The sequence below is a fragment of the Callionymus lyra genome, chromosome 15, assembly GCF_982586985.1.
Source record: "Callionymus lyra chromosome 15, fCalLyr1.hap1.1, whole genome shotgun sequence".
Taxonomy (NCBI): Eukaryota; Metazoa; Chordata; class Actinopteri; order Syngnathiformes; family Callionymidae; genus Callionymus; species Callionymus lyra.
Window position 1 is genome coordinate 5772209 of NC_141832.1, and position 17203 is coordinate 5789411.

Sequence of the window (17203 nt, forward strand, 5' to 3'; positions counted from 1 at the left end):
TTACTTCTTTTCAATGCTAGGACCAGAAATATGCAGGAAAATCCTTTACAATTCCGGATGAAATAAAAAAATAGAATTAACTATTTTTTATATTGAAAGGTTTATCTGTTTTTAACAAAAATAATAATAAATATAATAATAATAATAATAATAAAAAATCGTAAGATCGTTTTAAACATGGCGTAAGTATTTAAATGACAATAACTTCAAACTCTTGAGTGAAATAATTAAATAATGTCTATTTTAAAGTTCAATTTTTTTGGGGGGAAATAATAGAATTAAGAAAAATATTATAATACAGTTTATACATATTCATGTTTTTTTTTAATACATAGAGTTTGATATTTGAATTCTAATCAATCAAAAACATATCTTCTGAATTCAATATTTTTTGAATTCAATACAAAAATGTATATAATATAATGGAGTCTCCAGACGTGACCAACAGAGCACAGAGCTGCTGGAGCAAACTTTCAACCAATCATGCGACGCACAGACGATCATGTGACCACGTACCTGCACTGGACGTGTGGCGCCGCAGGAAGTCCAGGAGGGAGCTGAAGCAGTTGAGAGCCGCTCTGAGCAGGAGCTGGTGTTTCTGGAGACGAGACGAAGACGAGATGATGACCAGATAAAGATCAGATGAAGACGAGATGAAGACGAGATGAAGACGAGATGAAGACGAGATGAAGACGAGATGAAGACGAGATAAAGACGAGATGAAGACGAGATGAAGACGAGATGAAGACGAGATGAAGACGAGATGAAGACCAGATGATGACCAGATGAAGACCAGATGAAGACCAGATGAAGACGAGATAAAGACCAGATGAAGACCAGATGAAGACCAGATGATGACCAGATGAAGACCAGATGAAGACCAGATGATGACCAGATGAAGACCAGATGATGACCAGATGAAGACCAGATGAAGACCAGATGATGACCAGATGAAGACCAGATGAAGACGAGATGAAGACGAGATGAAGATGAGATGAAGACGAGATAAAGACCAGATGAAGACCAGATGAAGACCAGATGAAGACGAGATAAAGACGAGATGAAGACCAGATGAAGACCAGATGAAGACCAGATGAAGACGAGATAAAGACCAGATGAAGACCAGATGAAGACCAGATGAAGACGAGATAAAGACCAGATGAAGACCAGATGAAGACCAGATGAAGACCAGATGAAGACCAGATGAAGACGAGATAAAGACCAGATGAAGACCAGATGAAGACCAGATGAAGACGAGATAAAGACGAGATGAAGACCAGATGATGACCAGATGAAGACGAGATAAAGACCAGATGAAGACCAGATGAAATCTGGACGAACGAGAGGTTACGAGAGTCCACGATGACGTAATAATGGCTTCACTCCTCCTCCAGCGGTGATCACGCTTTGTTTATACAACAAGTCTCTTGGAGGTGGAGACCACCGATGACGCGCGGTGACAAACCTCCACGCTCGACCAATCACAGCAGAGTGGGCGTGGTTATGAAAAGAGAGACTTCCATTAACATGATGTTAAACGAACCCATGTGAACTTTAAACATCTTAAATGTTTATAGTTTTCTTGCTAAACTCATCAACCTCTCGTAGCGTCAGAACAGAACCAGGAGGCGCCAGAGGCTCGACAAACCGAGTCAACGGTACCGTTAGCAGAAGTTCCCGATGGAACCTAAAGCAGATCCATGTATAGTTGACGGTCCTGACACGAGGGACTCTGACGAGTCAGCGCTTTTTTCAAGTGCGCTTCGAGGTAAACACTTGTTAAAAGCAGTGAATATAATGGAACGTTATTTCACCTGCAGCTCAATCAAGAAGATGTGGTTCAGCAACATGTTGGATTTACATCACGACTCTCTGAGAATCAAGAAGATGTGGTTCAGCAACATGTTGGATTTACATCACGACTCTCTCAGAATCAAGAAGATGTGGTTCAGCAACATGTTGGATTTACATCACGACTCTCTGAGAATCAAGAAGATGTGGTTCAGCAACATGTTGGATTTACATCACGACTCTCTGAGAATCAAGAAGATGTGGTTCAGCAACATGTTGGATTTACATCACGACTCTCTCAGAATCAAGAAGATGTGGTTCAGCAACATGTTGGATTTACATCACGACTCTCTGAGAATCAAGAAGATGTGGTTCAGCAACATGTTGGATTTACATCACGACTCTCTGAGAATCAAGAAGATGTGGTTCAGCAACATGTTGGATTTACATCACGACTCTCTCAGAATCAAGAAGATGTGGTTCAGCAACATGTTGGATTTACATCACGACTCTCTGAGAATCAAGAAGATGTGGTTCAGCAACATGTTGGATTTACATCACGACTCTCTGAGAATCAAGAAGATGTGGTTCAGCAACATGTTGGATTTACATCATGACTCTGAGAATCAAGAAGATGTGGTTCAGCAACATGTTGGATTTACATCACGACTCTCTGAGAATCAAGAAGATGTGGTTCAGCAACATGTTAGATTTACATCACGACTCCCTCAGAATCAAGAAGATATGGTTCAGCAACATGTTGGATTTACATCACGACTCTCTGAGAATCAAGAAGATGTGGTTCAGCAACATGTTGGATTTACATCACGACTCTCTGAGAATCAAGAAGATGTGGTTCAGCAACGTGTTGGATTTACATCATGACTCTCTGAGAATCAAGAAGATGTGGTTCAGCAACATGTTGGATTTACATCACGACTCTCTGAGAATCAAGAAGATGTGGTTCAGCAACGTGTTGGATTTACATCATGACTCTCTGAGAATCAAGAAGATGTGGTTCAGCAACATGTTGGATTTACATCACGACTCTCTGAGAATCAAGAAGATGTGGTTCAGCAACATGTTGGATTTACATCACGACTCTCTGAGAATCAAGAAGATGTGGTTCAGCAACATGTTGGATTTACATCACGACTCTCTGAGAATCAAGAAGATGTGGTTCAGCAACATGTTGGATTTACATCATGACTCTCTCAGAATCAAGAAGATGTGGTTCAGCAACATGTTGGATTTACATCACGACTCTCTCAGAATCAAGATGTGGTTCAGCAACATGTTGGATTTACATCACGACTCTGAGAATCAAGAAGATGTGGTTCAGCAACATGTTGGATTTACATCACGACTCTCTCAGAATCAAGATGTGGTTCAGCAACATGTTGGATTTACATCACGACTCTCTGAGAATCAAGAAGATGTGGTTCAGCAACATGTTGGATTTACATCACGACTCTCTGAGAATCAAGAAGATGTGGTTCAGCAACATGTTGGATTTACATCACGACTCTCTCAGAATCAAGATGTGGTTCAGCAACATGTTGGATTTACATCACGACTCTCTGAGAATCAAGAAGATGTGGTTCAGCAACATGTTGGATTTACATCATGACTCTCTCAGAATCAAGAAGATGTGGTTCAGCAACATGTTGGATTTACATCACGACTCTCTCAGAATCAAGATGTGGTTCAGCAACATGTTGGATTTACATCACGACTCTCTGAGAATCAAGAAGATGTGGTTCAGCAACGTGTTGGATTTACATCACGACTCTCTCAGAATCAAGAAGATGTGGTTCAGCAACATGTTGGATTTACATCACGACTCTCTCAGAATCAAGAAGATGTGGTTCAGCAACGTGTTGGATTTACATCACGACTCTCTCAGAATCATCAATGAGCTGCAAATGTCAAGGAGTCCACGTTTCTATGGAGCGTGAAGAGATTTGTCGAAGTCGTCGAAGCGTTTTAAACTCTTCGTAGATAAAATCGAGTCTGAGGCGTCGTTGACAGGAACAGACGTATCAATGTTATGGATCTGTGTGTCCAGGTGTGTGTGTTCTGTCAATAACATCAGATCCAGGTGTGTTTGTTCTCTCAATAACACCAGATCCAGGTGTGTGTGTTCTGTCAACAACATCAGATCCAGGTGTGTTTGTTCTCTCAATAACACCAGATCCAGGTGTGTGTGTTCTCTCAATAACACCAGATCCAGGTGTGTGTGTTCTGTCAATAACATCAGATCCAGGTGTGTGTGTTCTGTCAATAACATCAGATCCAGGTGTGTGTGTTCTGTCAATAACATCAGATCCAGGTGTGTGTGTTCTGTCAATAACATCAGATCCAGGTGTGTTTGTTCTCTCAATAACACCAGATCCAGGTGTGTGTGTTCTGTCAACAACATCAGATCCAGGTGTGTTTGTTCTCTCAATAACACCAGATCCAGGTGTGTGTGTTCTCTCAATAACACCAGATCCAGGTGTGTGTGTTCTGTCAATAACATCAGATCCAGGTGTGTGTGTTCTGTCAATAACATCAGATCCAGGTGTGTGTGTTCTGTCAATAACATCAGATCCAGGTGTGTGTGTTCTCTCAACAACATCAGATCCAGGTGTGTGTGTTCTGTCAACAACATCAGATCCAGGTGTGTTTGTTCTCTCAATAACATCAGATCCAGGTGTGTGTGTTCTGTCAACAACATCAGATCCAGGTGTGTTTGTTCTCTCAATAACACCAGATCCAGGTGTGTGTGTTCTCTCAATAACACCAGATCCAGGTGTGTGTGTTCTGTCAATAACATCAGATCCAGGTGTGTGTGTTCTGTCAATAACATCAGATCCAGGTGTGTGTGTTCTCTCAACAACATCAGATCCAGGTGTGTGTGTTCTGTCAACAACATCAGATCCAGGTGTGTTTGTTCTCTCAATAACACCAGATCCAGGTGTGTGTGTTCTCTCAATAACACCAGATCCAGGTGTGTGTGTTCTGTCAATAACATCAGATCCAGGTGTGTGTGTTCTGTCAATAACATCAGATCCAGGTGTGTGTGTTCTGTCAATAACATCAGATCCAGGTGTGTGTGTTCTCTCAATAACATCAGATCCAGGTGTGTGTGTTCTCTCAATAACATCAGATCCAGGTGTGTGTGTTCTGTCAATAACATCAGATCCAGGTGTGTGTGTTCTGTCAATAACATCAGATCCAGGTGTGTGTGTTCTCTCAACAACATCAGATCCAGGTGTGTGTGTTCTCTCAATAACATCAGATCCAGGTGTGTGTGTTCTCTCAATAACATCAGATCCAGGTGTGTGTGTTCTCTCAATAACATCAGATCCAGGTGTGTGTGTTCTCTCAATAACATCAGATCCAGGTGTGTGTGTTCTCTCAATAACACCAGATCCAGGTGTGTGTGTTCTCTCAATAACATCAGATCCAGGTGTGTGTGTTCTCTCAATAACACCAGATCCAGGTGTGTGTGTTCTCTCAAAAACACCAGATCCAGGTGTGTGTGTTCTCTCAATAACATCAGATCCAGGTGTGTGTGTTCTCTCAATAACATCAGATCCAGGTGTGTGTGTTCTCTCAATAACATCAGATCCAGGTGTGTGTGTTCTCTCAATAACATCAGATCCAGGTGTGTGTGTTCTCTCAATAACATCAGATCCAGGTGTGTGTGTTCTCTCAATAACATCAGATCCAGGTGTGTGTGTTCTCTCAATAACACCAGATCCAGGTGTGTGTGTTCTTTCAATAACATCAGATCCAGGTGTGTGTGTTCTGTCAATAACATCAGATCCAGGTGTGTGTGTTCTCTCAATAACATCAGATCCAGGTGTGTGTGTTCTCTCAATAACATCAGATCCAGGTGTGTGTGTTCTCTCAACAACATCAGATCCAGGTGTGTGTGTTCTCTCAATAACATCAGATCCAGGTGTGTGTGTTCTCTCAATAACATCAGATCCAGGTGTGTGTGTTCTCTCAATAACACCAGATCCAGGTGTGTGTGTTCTCTCAATAACATCAGATCCAGGTGTGTGTGTTCTCTCAATAACATCAGATCCAGGTGTGTGTGTTCTCTCAATAACACCAGATCCAGGTGTGTGTGTTCTTTCAATAACATCAGATCCAGGTGTGTGTGTTCTGTCAATAACATCAGATCCAGGTGTGTGTGTTCTCTCAATAACATCAGATCCAGGTGTGTGTGTTCTCTCAATAACATCAGATCCAGGTGTGTGTGTTCTCTCAACAACATCAGATCCAGGTGTGTGTGTTCTCTCAATAACATCAGATCCAGGTGTGTGTGTTCTCTCAATAACATCAGATCCAGGTGTGTGTGTTCTCTCAATAACACCAGATCCAGGTGTGTGTGTTCTCTCAATAACATCAGATCCAGGTGTGTGTGTTCTCTCAATAACATCAGATCCAGGTGTGTTTGTTCTCTCAATAACACCAGATCCAGGTGTGTGTGTTCTCTCAATAACACCAGATCCAGGTGTGTGTGTTCTCTCAATAACATCAGATCCAGGTGTGTGTGTTCTCTCAATAACATCAGATCCAGGTGTGTGTGTTCTCTCAATAACACCAGATCCAGGTGTGTGTGTTCTTTCAATAACATCAGATCCAGGTGTGTGTGTTCTGTCAATAACATCAGATCCAGGTGTGTGTGTTCTCTCAATAACATCAGATCCAGGTGTGTGTGTTCTCTCAATAACATCAGATCCAGGTGTGTGTGTTCTCTCAATAACATCAGATCCAGGTGTGTGTGTTCTCTCAATAACATCAGATCCAGGTGTGTGTGTTCTCTCAATAACACCAGATCCAGGTGTGTGTGTTCTTTCAATAACATCAGATCCAGGTGTGTGTGTTCTGTCAATAACATCAGATCCAGGTGTGTGTGTTCTCTCAATAACATCAGATCCAGGTGTGTGTGTTCTCTCAATAACATCAGATCCAGGTGTGTGTGTTCTGTCAATAACATCAGATCCAGGTGTGTGTGTTCTGTCAATAACATCAGATCCAGGTGTGTGTGTTCTCTCAACAACATCAGATCCAGGTGTGTGTGTTCTCTCAATAACATCAGATCCAGGTGTGTGTGTTCTCTCAATAACATCAGATCCAGGTGTGTGTGTTCTCTCAATAACATCAGATCCAGGTGTGTGTGTTCTCTCAATAACATCAGATCCAGGTGTGTGTGTTCTCTCAATAACACCAGATCCAGGTGTGTGTGTTCTCTCAATAACATCAGATCCAGGTGTGTGTGTTCTCTCAATAACACCAGATCCAGGTGTGTGTGTTCTCTCAAAAACACCAGATCCAGGTGTGTGTGTTCTCTCAATAACATCAGATCCAGGTGTGTGTGTTCTCTCAATAACATCAGATCCAGGTGTGTGTGTTCTCTCAATAACATCAGATCCAGGTGTGTGTGTTCTCTCAATAACATCAGATCCAGGTGTGTGTGTTCTCTCAATAACATCAGATCCAGGTGTGTGTGTTCTCTCAATAACATCAGATCCAGGTGTGTGTGTTCTCTCAATAACACCAGATCCAGGTGTGTGTGTTCTTTCAATAACATCAGATCCAGGTGTGTGTGTTCTGTCAATAACATCAGATCCAGGTGTGTGTGTTCTCTCAATAACATCAGATCCAGGTGTGTGTGTTCTCTCAATAACATCAGATCCAGGTGTGTGTGTTCTCTCAACAACATCAGATCCAGGTGTGTGTGTTCTCTCAATAACATCAGATCCAGGTGTGTGTGTTCTCTCAATAACATCAGATCCAGGTGTGTGTGTTCTCTCAATAACACCAGATCCAGGTGTGTGTGTTCTCTCAATAACATCAGATCCAGGTGTGTGTGTTCTCTCAATAACATCAGATCCAGGTGTGTGTGTTCTCTCAATAACACCAGATCCAGGTGTGTGTGTTCTTTCAATAACATCAGATCCAGGTGTGTGTGTTCTGTCAATAACATCAGATCCAGGTGTGTGTGTTCTCTCAATAACATCAGATCCAGGTGTGTGTGTTCTCTCAATAACATCAGATCCAGGTGTGTGTGTTCTCTCAACAACATCAGATCCAGGTGTGTGTGTTCTCTCAATAACATCAGATCCAGGTGTGTGTGTTCTCTCAATAACATCAGATCCAGGTGTGTGTGTTCTCTCAATAACACCAGATCCAGGTGTGTGTGTTCTCTCAATAACATCAGATCCAGGTGTGTGTGTTCTCTCAATAACATCAGATCCAGGTGTGTTTGTTCTCTCAATAACACCAGATCCAGGTGTGTGTGTTCTCTCAATAACACCAGATCCAGGTGTGTGTGTTCTCTCAATAACATCAGATCCAGGTGTGTGTGTTCTCTCAATAACATCAGATCCAGGTGTGTGTGTTCTCTCAATAACACCAGATCCAGGTGTGTGTGTTCTTTCAATAACATCAGATCCAGGTGTGTGTGTTCTGTCAATAACATCAGATCCAGGTGTGTGTGTTCTCTCAATAACATCAGATCCAGGTGTGTGTGTTCTCTCAATAACATCAGATCCAGGTGTGTGTGTTCTCTCAATAACATCAGATCCAGGTGTGTGTGTTCTCTCAATAACATCAGATCCAGGTGTGTGTGTTCTCTCAATAACATCAGATCCAGGTGTGTGTGTTCTCTCAATAACACCAGATCCAGGTGTGTGTGTTCTTTCAATAACATCAGATCCAGGTGTGTGTGTTCTGTCAATAACATCAGATCCAGGTGTGTGTGTTCTCTCAATAACATCAGATCCAGGTGTGTGTGTTCTCTCAATAACATCAGATCCAGGTGTGTGTGTTCTCTCAATAACATCAGATCCAGGTGTGTGTGTTCTCTCAATAACATCAGATCCAGGTGTGTGTGTTCTCTCAATAACACCAGATCCAGGTGTGTGTGTTCTCTCAATAACATCAGATCCAGGTGTGTGTGTTCTCTCAATAACATCAGATCCAGGTGTGTTTGTTCTCTCAATAACACCAGATCCAGGTGTGTGTGTTCTCTCAATAACATCAGATCCAGGTGTGTGTGTTCTCTCAATAACATCAGATCCAGGTGTGTGTGTTCTCTCAATAACATCAGATCCAGGTGTGTGTGTTCTCTCAATGACATCAGATCCAGGTGTGTGTGTTCTCTCAATAACATCAGATCCAGGTGTGTGTTTTCTCTCAATAACATCAGATCCAGGTGTGTGTGTTCTCTCAATAACATCAGATCCTGGTGTGTTTTCTCTCAGTGATCAGACATTAAAAATGCTGCAGGTGATGAAGCGACTGCTGGAGCGTCGTGTTGATCAATCAATGAAACTCATTCACTACATAACCTTGTTGTTGAAGTCATTTGTGTCATGAAGTCACGTGACTTTATCAGCTGCTGTTTACACACAAGAGGAAACATTTTTGATTATAGTTGAAAATAGTTTGATTATAGTTGAAAATTGTTGGATTACAGTTGAAAATGTTGGATTACAGTTGAAAGTTGTTGGATTATAGTTGAAAATGTTGGATTACAGTTGAAAATGTTGGATTATAGTTGAAAATGTTGGATTATAGTTGAAAATTGTTTGATTATAGTTGAAAATTGCTGGATTACAGTTGAAAATTGTTGGATTATAGTTGAAAATGTTGGATTATAGTTGAAAATTGTTTGATTTTAGTTGAAAATGTTGGATTATAGTTTAAAATTGTTTGATTTTAGTTGAAAATGTTGGATTACAGTTGAAAATTGTTTGATTTTAGTTGAAAATTGTTTGATTATAGTTGAAAATTGTTTGATTTTAGTTGAAAATGTTGGATTATAGTTGAAAATTGTTTGATTTTAGTTGAAAATGTTGGATTACAGTTGAAAATTGTTTGATTTTAGTTGAAAATTGATTGATTATAGTTGAAAATTGTTGGATTACAGTTGAAAATTGTTGGATTATAGTTGAAAATGTTGGATTACAGTTGAAAATGTTGGATTATAGCTGAAAATTGTTTGATTTTAGTTTAAAATGTTGGATTATAGTTGAAAATTGTTTGATTTTAGTTGAAAATGTTGGATTATAGTTGAAAATTGTTTGATTTTAGTTGAAAATTGTTGGATTACAGTTGAAAATGTTGGATTATCGTTGAAAATTGTTTGATTATAGTTAAATATTGTTTGATTATAGTTGAAAATTGTTGGATTATCGTTGAAAATTGTACGTGAGACGTAAACCAAACAAAAAAGTGTAATATTATATACAAATATAAACATGAACTGATGTAAAGAACAAGACAGAAACAGAATAAACGCTCATGTGTTCAGTTTGTTTCCAACAATCGGCCTCCCTGAGTCTCTACCTGCAGCAGAAGTCCAGTCAGAGCCGTGACCAGGAGCTGAGCCCCCCTGTAGCCCAGTGGATCCAGAGCTCCGTGAACCCCCTGCGTGTCCATCAGACCCGGATCGGCTGGTACGTGCAGCACCGGTGACACCAGGTCCACGTCCAGCAGGACCTGCAGCAGCTTCAGGCAGCCGACTGGAGAGAGAGGAGCAGACGAACATCAGAGCCTGACCTGCCACTCATGCAGTGATGGCGTCCAGGAGCTCGGATCCGTCTCGGCGCCGCAGCAGACGAGTGACCACTTATCGTAATGAACGGGTCGAGCTAATATTAGCATCACTCGCACGACTGCGTGGAGAACACAGGTGATGGACGACAGGTCGTGGGTTCTCTGGTCAGACAGGATCTCAGATGAAGACACGTTTCCACACCAGGAGAGGACGACACTCGTGTCACAGTATTATCAGTGTGTACGAGTCACTGCTGTCACCGTGATTATAGTTGAAAATTGTGTGTTTATAGTTGAAAATTGTGTGATTATAGTTGAAAATTGTGTGATTATAGTTGAAAATGTTTATTATAGTTGAAAATGTTTTGATTATAGTTGAAAATTGTTGGATTATAGTTGAAAATTGATTCATTATAGTTGAAAATTGTGTGATTATAGTTGAAAATTGTGTGATTATAGTTGAAAATTGTGTGATTATAGTTGAAAATTGTGTGATTATAGTTGAAAATTGTGTGTTTACAGTTGAAAATTGTATGATTATAGTTGAAAATTGTGTGATTATAGTTGAAAATTGTTTGATTATAGTTGAAAATTGTGTGATTATAGTTGAAAATTGTGTGATTATAGTTGAAAATGTTTATTATAGTTGAAAATGTTTTGATTATAGTTGGAAATTGTGTGATTATAGTTGAAAATTGTGTGATTATAGTTGAAAATTGTGTGATTATAGTTGAAAATGTTTATTATAGTTGAAAATGTTTTGATTATAGTTGAAAATTGTGTGATTATAGTTGAAAATTGTTTGATTATAGTTGAAAATTGTGTGATTATAGTTGAAAATTGTGTGATTACAGTTGAAAATTGATTGATTATAGTTGAAAATTGTTTTATTACAGTTGAAAATTGATTGATTATAGTTGAAAATTGATTGATTATAGTTGAAAATTGATTGATTATAGTTGAAAATTGATTGATTTTACCCAACAGGAGATGATCCGTGTTCCTCTTGTGTAGAAGAAGTCTCTGCAGAGCTGAGTTCAGACTCCAGCTGATGTTCGTCTGGACCTTCAACGACGATCGAGAAAATGAAAGAACGACGAGATGACATCATCAAACTGCGACTGCGTGACCTCATCAGGAGGCGTCACCTGAAGAGCGTGGAGGTGCTGCAGAGTGACGAGGGAGGACAGGAGGAGGAGGACGAGGGCGAGCAGAGCAGAAGGAGGACGAGGGCAGGAGAGCACAGACTGCAGCAGCTCCATCAGGCCAGTGTTGGACAGCAACATGGAGACAGCTGTGGACGACAGGACTGGTGAACAGAAGAACCTTCTACTCTCTAGAGGCTCAGGCGTCAATTGATCGTTTGATGCAATCACTTCAAATGAAAGAATATTCTCTCTTTATTTTCACGCTTTAATTCATTTTTTCATTCTTTTCTTCGGCAGAATGTTGTTGATTTCCGTCATCCCACAAATAACAGCCTCATCCTCCATCCAACAGTCCATCAATCTGTCCATCCATCCACAAGCATCTGTTCAAACATCCATCCATCAATCCAACATATCTATCCATCTAACTATCTACCTATCATCCATACATCCATCCATCATCCATCATATCTATCCATCTAACTATCTACCTATCATCCATCATCCATCATATCTATCCATCTAACTATCTACCTATCATCCATCATCCATCATATCTATCCATGTAACTATCTACCTATCATCCATCAATCATCCATCATATCTATCCATCTAACTATCTACCTATCATCCATCCATCCATCCATCATCCATCATATCTATCCATCTAACTATCTACCTATTATCCATCCATCCATCCATCATCCATCATATCTATCCATCTAACTATCTACCTATCATCCATCAATCATCCATCATATCTATCCATCTAACTATCTACCTATCATCCATCCATCCATCATCCATCATATCTATCCATCTAACTATCTACCTATCATCCATCAATCATCCATCATATCTATCCATCTAACTATCTACCTATCATCCATCCATCATCCATCATATCTATCCATCTAACTATCTACCTATCATCCATCCATCCATCATCCATCATATCTATCCATCTAACTATCTACCTATCATCCATCAATCATCCATCATATCTATCCATCTAACTATCTACCTATCATCCATCCATCCATCCATCATCCATCATATCTATCCATCTAACTATCTACCTATCATCCATCCATCCATCATCCATCATATCTATCCATCTAACTATCTAACTATCATCCATCAATCATCCATCATATCTATCCATCTAACTATCTACCTATCATCCATCCATCCATCCATCATCCATCATATCTATCCATCTAACTATCTACCTATCATCCATCCATCCATCATCCATCATATCTATCCATCTAACTATCTACCTATCATCCATCAATCATCCATCATATCTATCCATCTAACTATCTACCTATCATCCATCCATCCATCCATCCATCATCCATCATATCTATCCATCTAACTATCTAACTATCTACCTATCATCCATCCATCCATCCATCCATCTTTTCCAGTTCCGACCAGTTAATCAATTCATACAAAGTTTGTTATGCTTTTCCTTGTGTATCTTTTGAAAACAACTTTCTTCAATAACTTTTGAAGACCAGCTCGACTACACAGAAATAAGATAAATATATATATATATATAAATATACTGTTGGTAACTTCCTGCAGCTCTTCTCCACCTGTTCATCTCACATGAAAGGCATGAAGTCGTGTCTACAATCAAAGATGGCGTCGCCTGAGGCTCCAGGTTCACGTTGCACTGCTGGAACCACTGCCATCATCACTTCTCCTTCCCTCAGTGTTTCCTCCTGACGTCTGTGTCGACCTCCGACAACATCGTTCCGATGATGAACCTGCACTTAAGTGCTTGTGCAGTGAATGTGATGTTTGTGTGGCACCAGAAGAACGAGGTCCAGCTCTTCAGCTGTGAGCGGAGAAGTCAGAAGGTTTTGTGATCGATATCGTGCGACTGCTTCGATATATATTCTCCGTCACAAAGACGGAGGAAAGATGGTGGACAGTCTGAGGGGGTCGTTCCTGCTCGGGGGGGTCGTGACGAGCGAGACTCATCAAAATAACCATTTGTCCAGCGGTCACATGACAACATCTGCTCATGTTGGCGTGTTGCTGAAGCACATCTGGCCTGAGATGACTCTCCAGATTCTTGTCTTTTTCAACACATTTGAATTATACCATGTAAACGATTCAACACAAAACCTATAAACCTTTAAATGTATTTCTATTTCCAGTCTTTTAATTTGAAAATCTCTGAAAGTTCTCATTCGGTTCATACGTTGATAAGCAAAACGAACGATAACACATTAAAAGCCACTTGTTTTTCGTTAAACATATGAGAATGTTTAATTTAGAACACAGTATAAATATATAGACACATATAAATGTATAAAAAACGTGTGTAGTATTTGGTTTGATTTGGGTTAGCGCTAAAGTTGCTAAGCTGCTAATACTGTTTTGCTAATCAATGTTTTCTTTGTTTCAATATTACTGTATATATTTTGTTATTCATTTTGGCAGCTACTTGATTTTAGTTTCTTCTCAGCTCGCACGGCGATCACTCCTGACATCTATTTATAGATCAGATTATCAACAACAACAAACAAGGTGCTCATCATCATCAGATGAAGAGATGACTATTAACTACAATATACATCTTGCAGAAAAACACAAATGATTAAAAAATAAAGGTAAACAACTAAATACTTTCTTCCCACTCGTCACAAACAACCTGGTGTTAAAAGCAGAGAGCGGGGACAGAACCCTCGTCGACGGCGCATCAGCAGATGCATCTTTCTGACTTGAAATAATCGCGGGCGCCATTTCCAACGCAAACAAGCGCCCCCTGGTGGACGCGATGTGTCGGCTGTTTAGGCGACACAAGCTGAGGTCAGACACGGAACGCGTCGATCAAAATACAGTGGATCAGTGTGCAGAGGTCGGCAATAGTAAGTAAGTAAGTCATTTTTATTTGTATAGATCTTTTCCAGACCAGGGTCACAAAGCGCTTAAACTATCAAAACAATATTCAATAAAGTATATACTTTAAAGATCAAGATAAAACTGATAACACAGCAGGAGTTCCAGAAAATCAAGAAAAAGCCTGAACAAATAAAATAAACAAATAAAAACGTCTTAAGATGTTTCTTAGTCAAATTGTCATTTTAAGGCCTTTCTTCGTAGATTCATGAAGTTCATGGTTTCTTTACCTGTTCCAGGATCTTCAGGAACGTCTCTTTCTTCTCAGTGTAGTTTTATTGTTGCGTCATCTTAGTCAGTCCTTACTATTGTATTTACCAAATCAACATCCTAGACTGTGTCTGTTACGTCTGTCATCATGTGACCTTTCACCTGATTGTCGTCTCCTAGTAAACAACGTCTGATTCTGAAGCCCAGAGCGGAGGTCGTGGTCGGCGTCACGTCGAGTGAAAAGGACGTAAAGAAGGAGAGAGAGAGACGTCCTCCAGGGAGAGACGGAGTGAGTGAGTCTCACCTCGGTCGGTGGAGTGAGCAGGAGTCGCGCTCAGGCAGCAGTACAGGTAGTTGAGCGCAGGCAGCAGAGTCTCAGTGTCGGCGGGCTTCAGCCGTCCTGCTACGTTACTCACTGACACACACACACACACACACACACACACACACACACACACACACACACACACACACACACACACACACACACACACACACACCAACATCAAGATGGATGACGCTCCTTCTATCTGAATATCAAAGAGCTCACAAACAGATTAAAATCACCAATTTCATTACTCGGGGGACAAATCCGGACACAATGTGACGGGCGGATAAAAAGACTGTTTCATTTATTGCTTATCGCTGCTGCTCCACGAAGACAAACCTTTGGTCAAATTAGCAGGATATTGGCGAACCTTTAGCACAAAAGCGTGAATCGCTTCGATGACTTCTGGGAAGGTGTCGGTGAAGACAAACACCTGAGCAAAGATCAGTCTGGGTTCAAACTGAACTCTCGGACCCTCTGAACAGAGTTAAGCTCCTCTTTATTCGTGCACAACCAATGGTTGCAGTGATCGAGGCGTGAGAATATAAAAGCGTGAATAATCATCAGTGGTTCTTGCGATGACCTTGTGAGATGGAAGAAAAACTCTGTCACTATTAAGAGAGCGTGAGTCAAACTCATGGTCATATTCATCCAAATAAAAGTCCTTGTTCGAGCACACTTTGTATCCCACAAGTGTGAACTATGTGGACTTGACATGTGTGCACTAATGAGTCGGCAGAAGTGTGGAGACATGATTGGGTGAAGATATTTGTGAAGGTTCTCGTTGATGCGGAGCTGCTTAGTATTCACTCTCCAGCTCCTGTCACGAACCTAATTGTCTCGTCACTAATAACACTGTGGGCCTGGAAATTATTCCTGGTGTTTATTCTGCTGCTGAGCTGCTCTCTGGGTTGTTTTCTCACCGTGGTAGAGCAGCTTGAAGTTCACGCCGTCCATCTTGCTGCAGCAGGAGGACGTCGAGTCGCAGGCTTGAGTCACACAGAGGAGCCGGAAAATAAGAGGCAGAGAGTTCACTGTATGGAGAGAACGAAGAAGATGATGTTTATAATGTGTTCATGATGTTTATAATGTGCACATGATGTTTATAATGTGCACATGATGTTTATAATGTGTTCATGATGTTTATAATGTGCACATGATGTTTATAATGTGCACATGATGTTTATGATGTGCACATGATGTTTATAATGTGCACATGATGTTTATAATGTGCACATGATGTTTATAATGTGTTCATGATGTTTATAATGTGCACATGATGTTTATAATGTGAACATGATGTTTATAATGTGCACATGATGTTTATGATGTGCACATGATGTTTATAATGTGCACATGATGTTTATAATGTGCACATGATGTTTATGATGTGCACATGATGTTTATAATGTGAACATGATGTTTATAATGTGCACATGATGTTTATGATGTGCACATGATGTTTATAATGTGTTCATGATGTTTATAATGTGCACATGATGTTTATAATGTGAACATGATGTTTATAATGTGCACATGATGTTTATGATGTGAACATGATGTTTATAATGTGAACATGATGTTTATAATGTGAACATGATGTTTATAATGTGCACATGATGTTTATGATGTGAACATGATGTTTATAATGTGCACATGATGTTTATGATGTGAACATGATGTTTATAATGTGAACATGATGTTTATAATGTGCACATGATGTTTATAATGTGCACATGATGTTTATAATGTGAACATGATGTTTATAATGTGCACATGATGTTTATGATGTGCACATGATGTTTATGATGTGCACATGATGTTTATAATGTGAACATGATGTTTATAATGTGCACATGATGTTTATAATGTGAACATGATGTTTATAATGTGAACATGATGTTTATAATGTGAACATGATGTTTATAATGTGAACATGATGTTTATAATGTGAACATGATGTTTATAATGTGAACATGATGTTTATAATGTGAACATGATGTTTATAATGTGCACATGATGTTTATGATGTGAACATGATGTTTATAATGTGCACATGATGTTTATAATGTGAACATGATGTTTATAATGTGAACATGATGTTTATAATGTGAACATGATGTTTATAATGTGCACATGATGTTTATAATGTGCACATGATGTTTATAATGTGCACATGATGTTTATAATGTGAACATGTTTATAATGTGCACATGATGTTTATAATGTGCACATGATGTTTATA

At 39.8% G+C, this 17203-nt stretch overlaps 1 protein-coding gene across 1 annotated transcript in view; it reads right to left on the reverse strand.

Annotated features, from left to right (window-relative positions):
- mei1 (meiotic double-stranded break formation protein 1) overlaps positions 1-17203 on the reverse strand; it is a 77201-nt gene that overhangs the window by 10399 nt on the left and 49599 nt on the right. Inside the window, 6 exon segments of the mRNA XM_087809651.1 lie at positions 517-598; positions 10144-10319; positions 11334-11418; positions 11502-11647; positions 14935-15045; positions 15882-15992. Coding sequence (XP_087665777.1) covers positions 517-598; positions 10144-10319; positions 11334-11418; positions 11502-11647; positions 14935-15045; positions 15882-15992 — 711 coding nt within the window.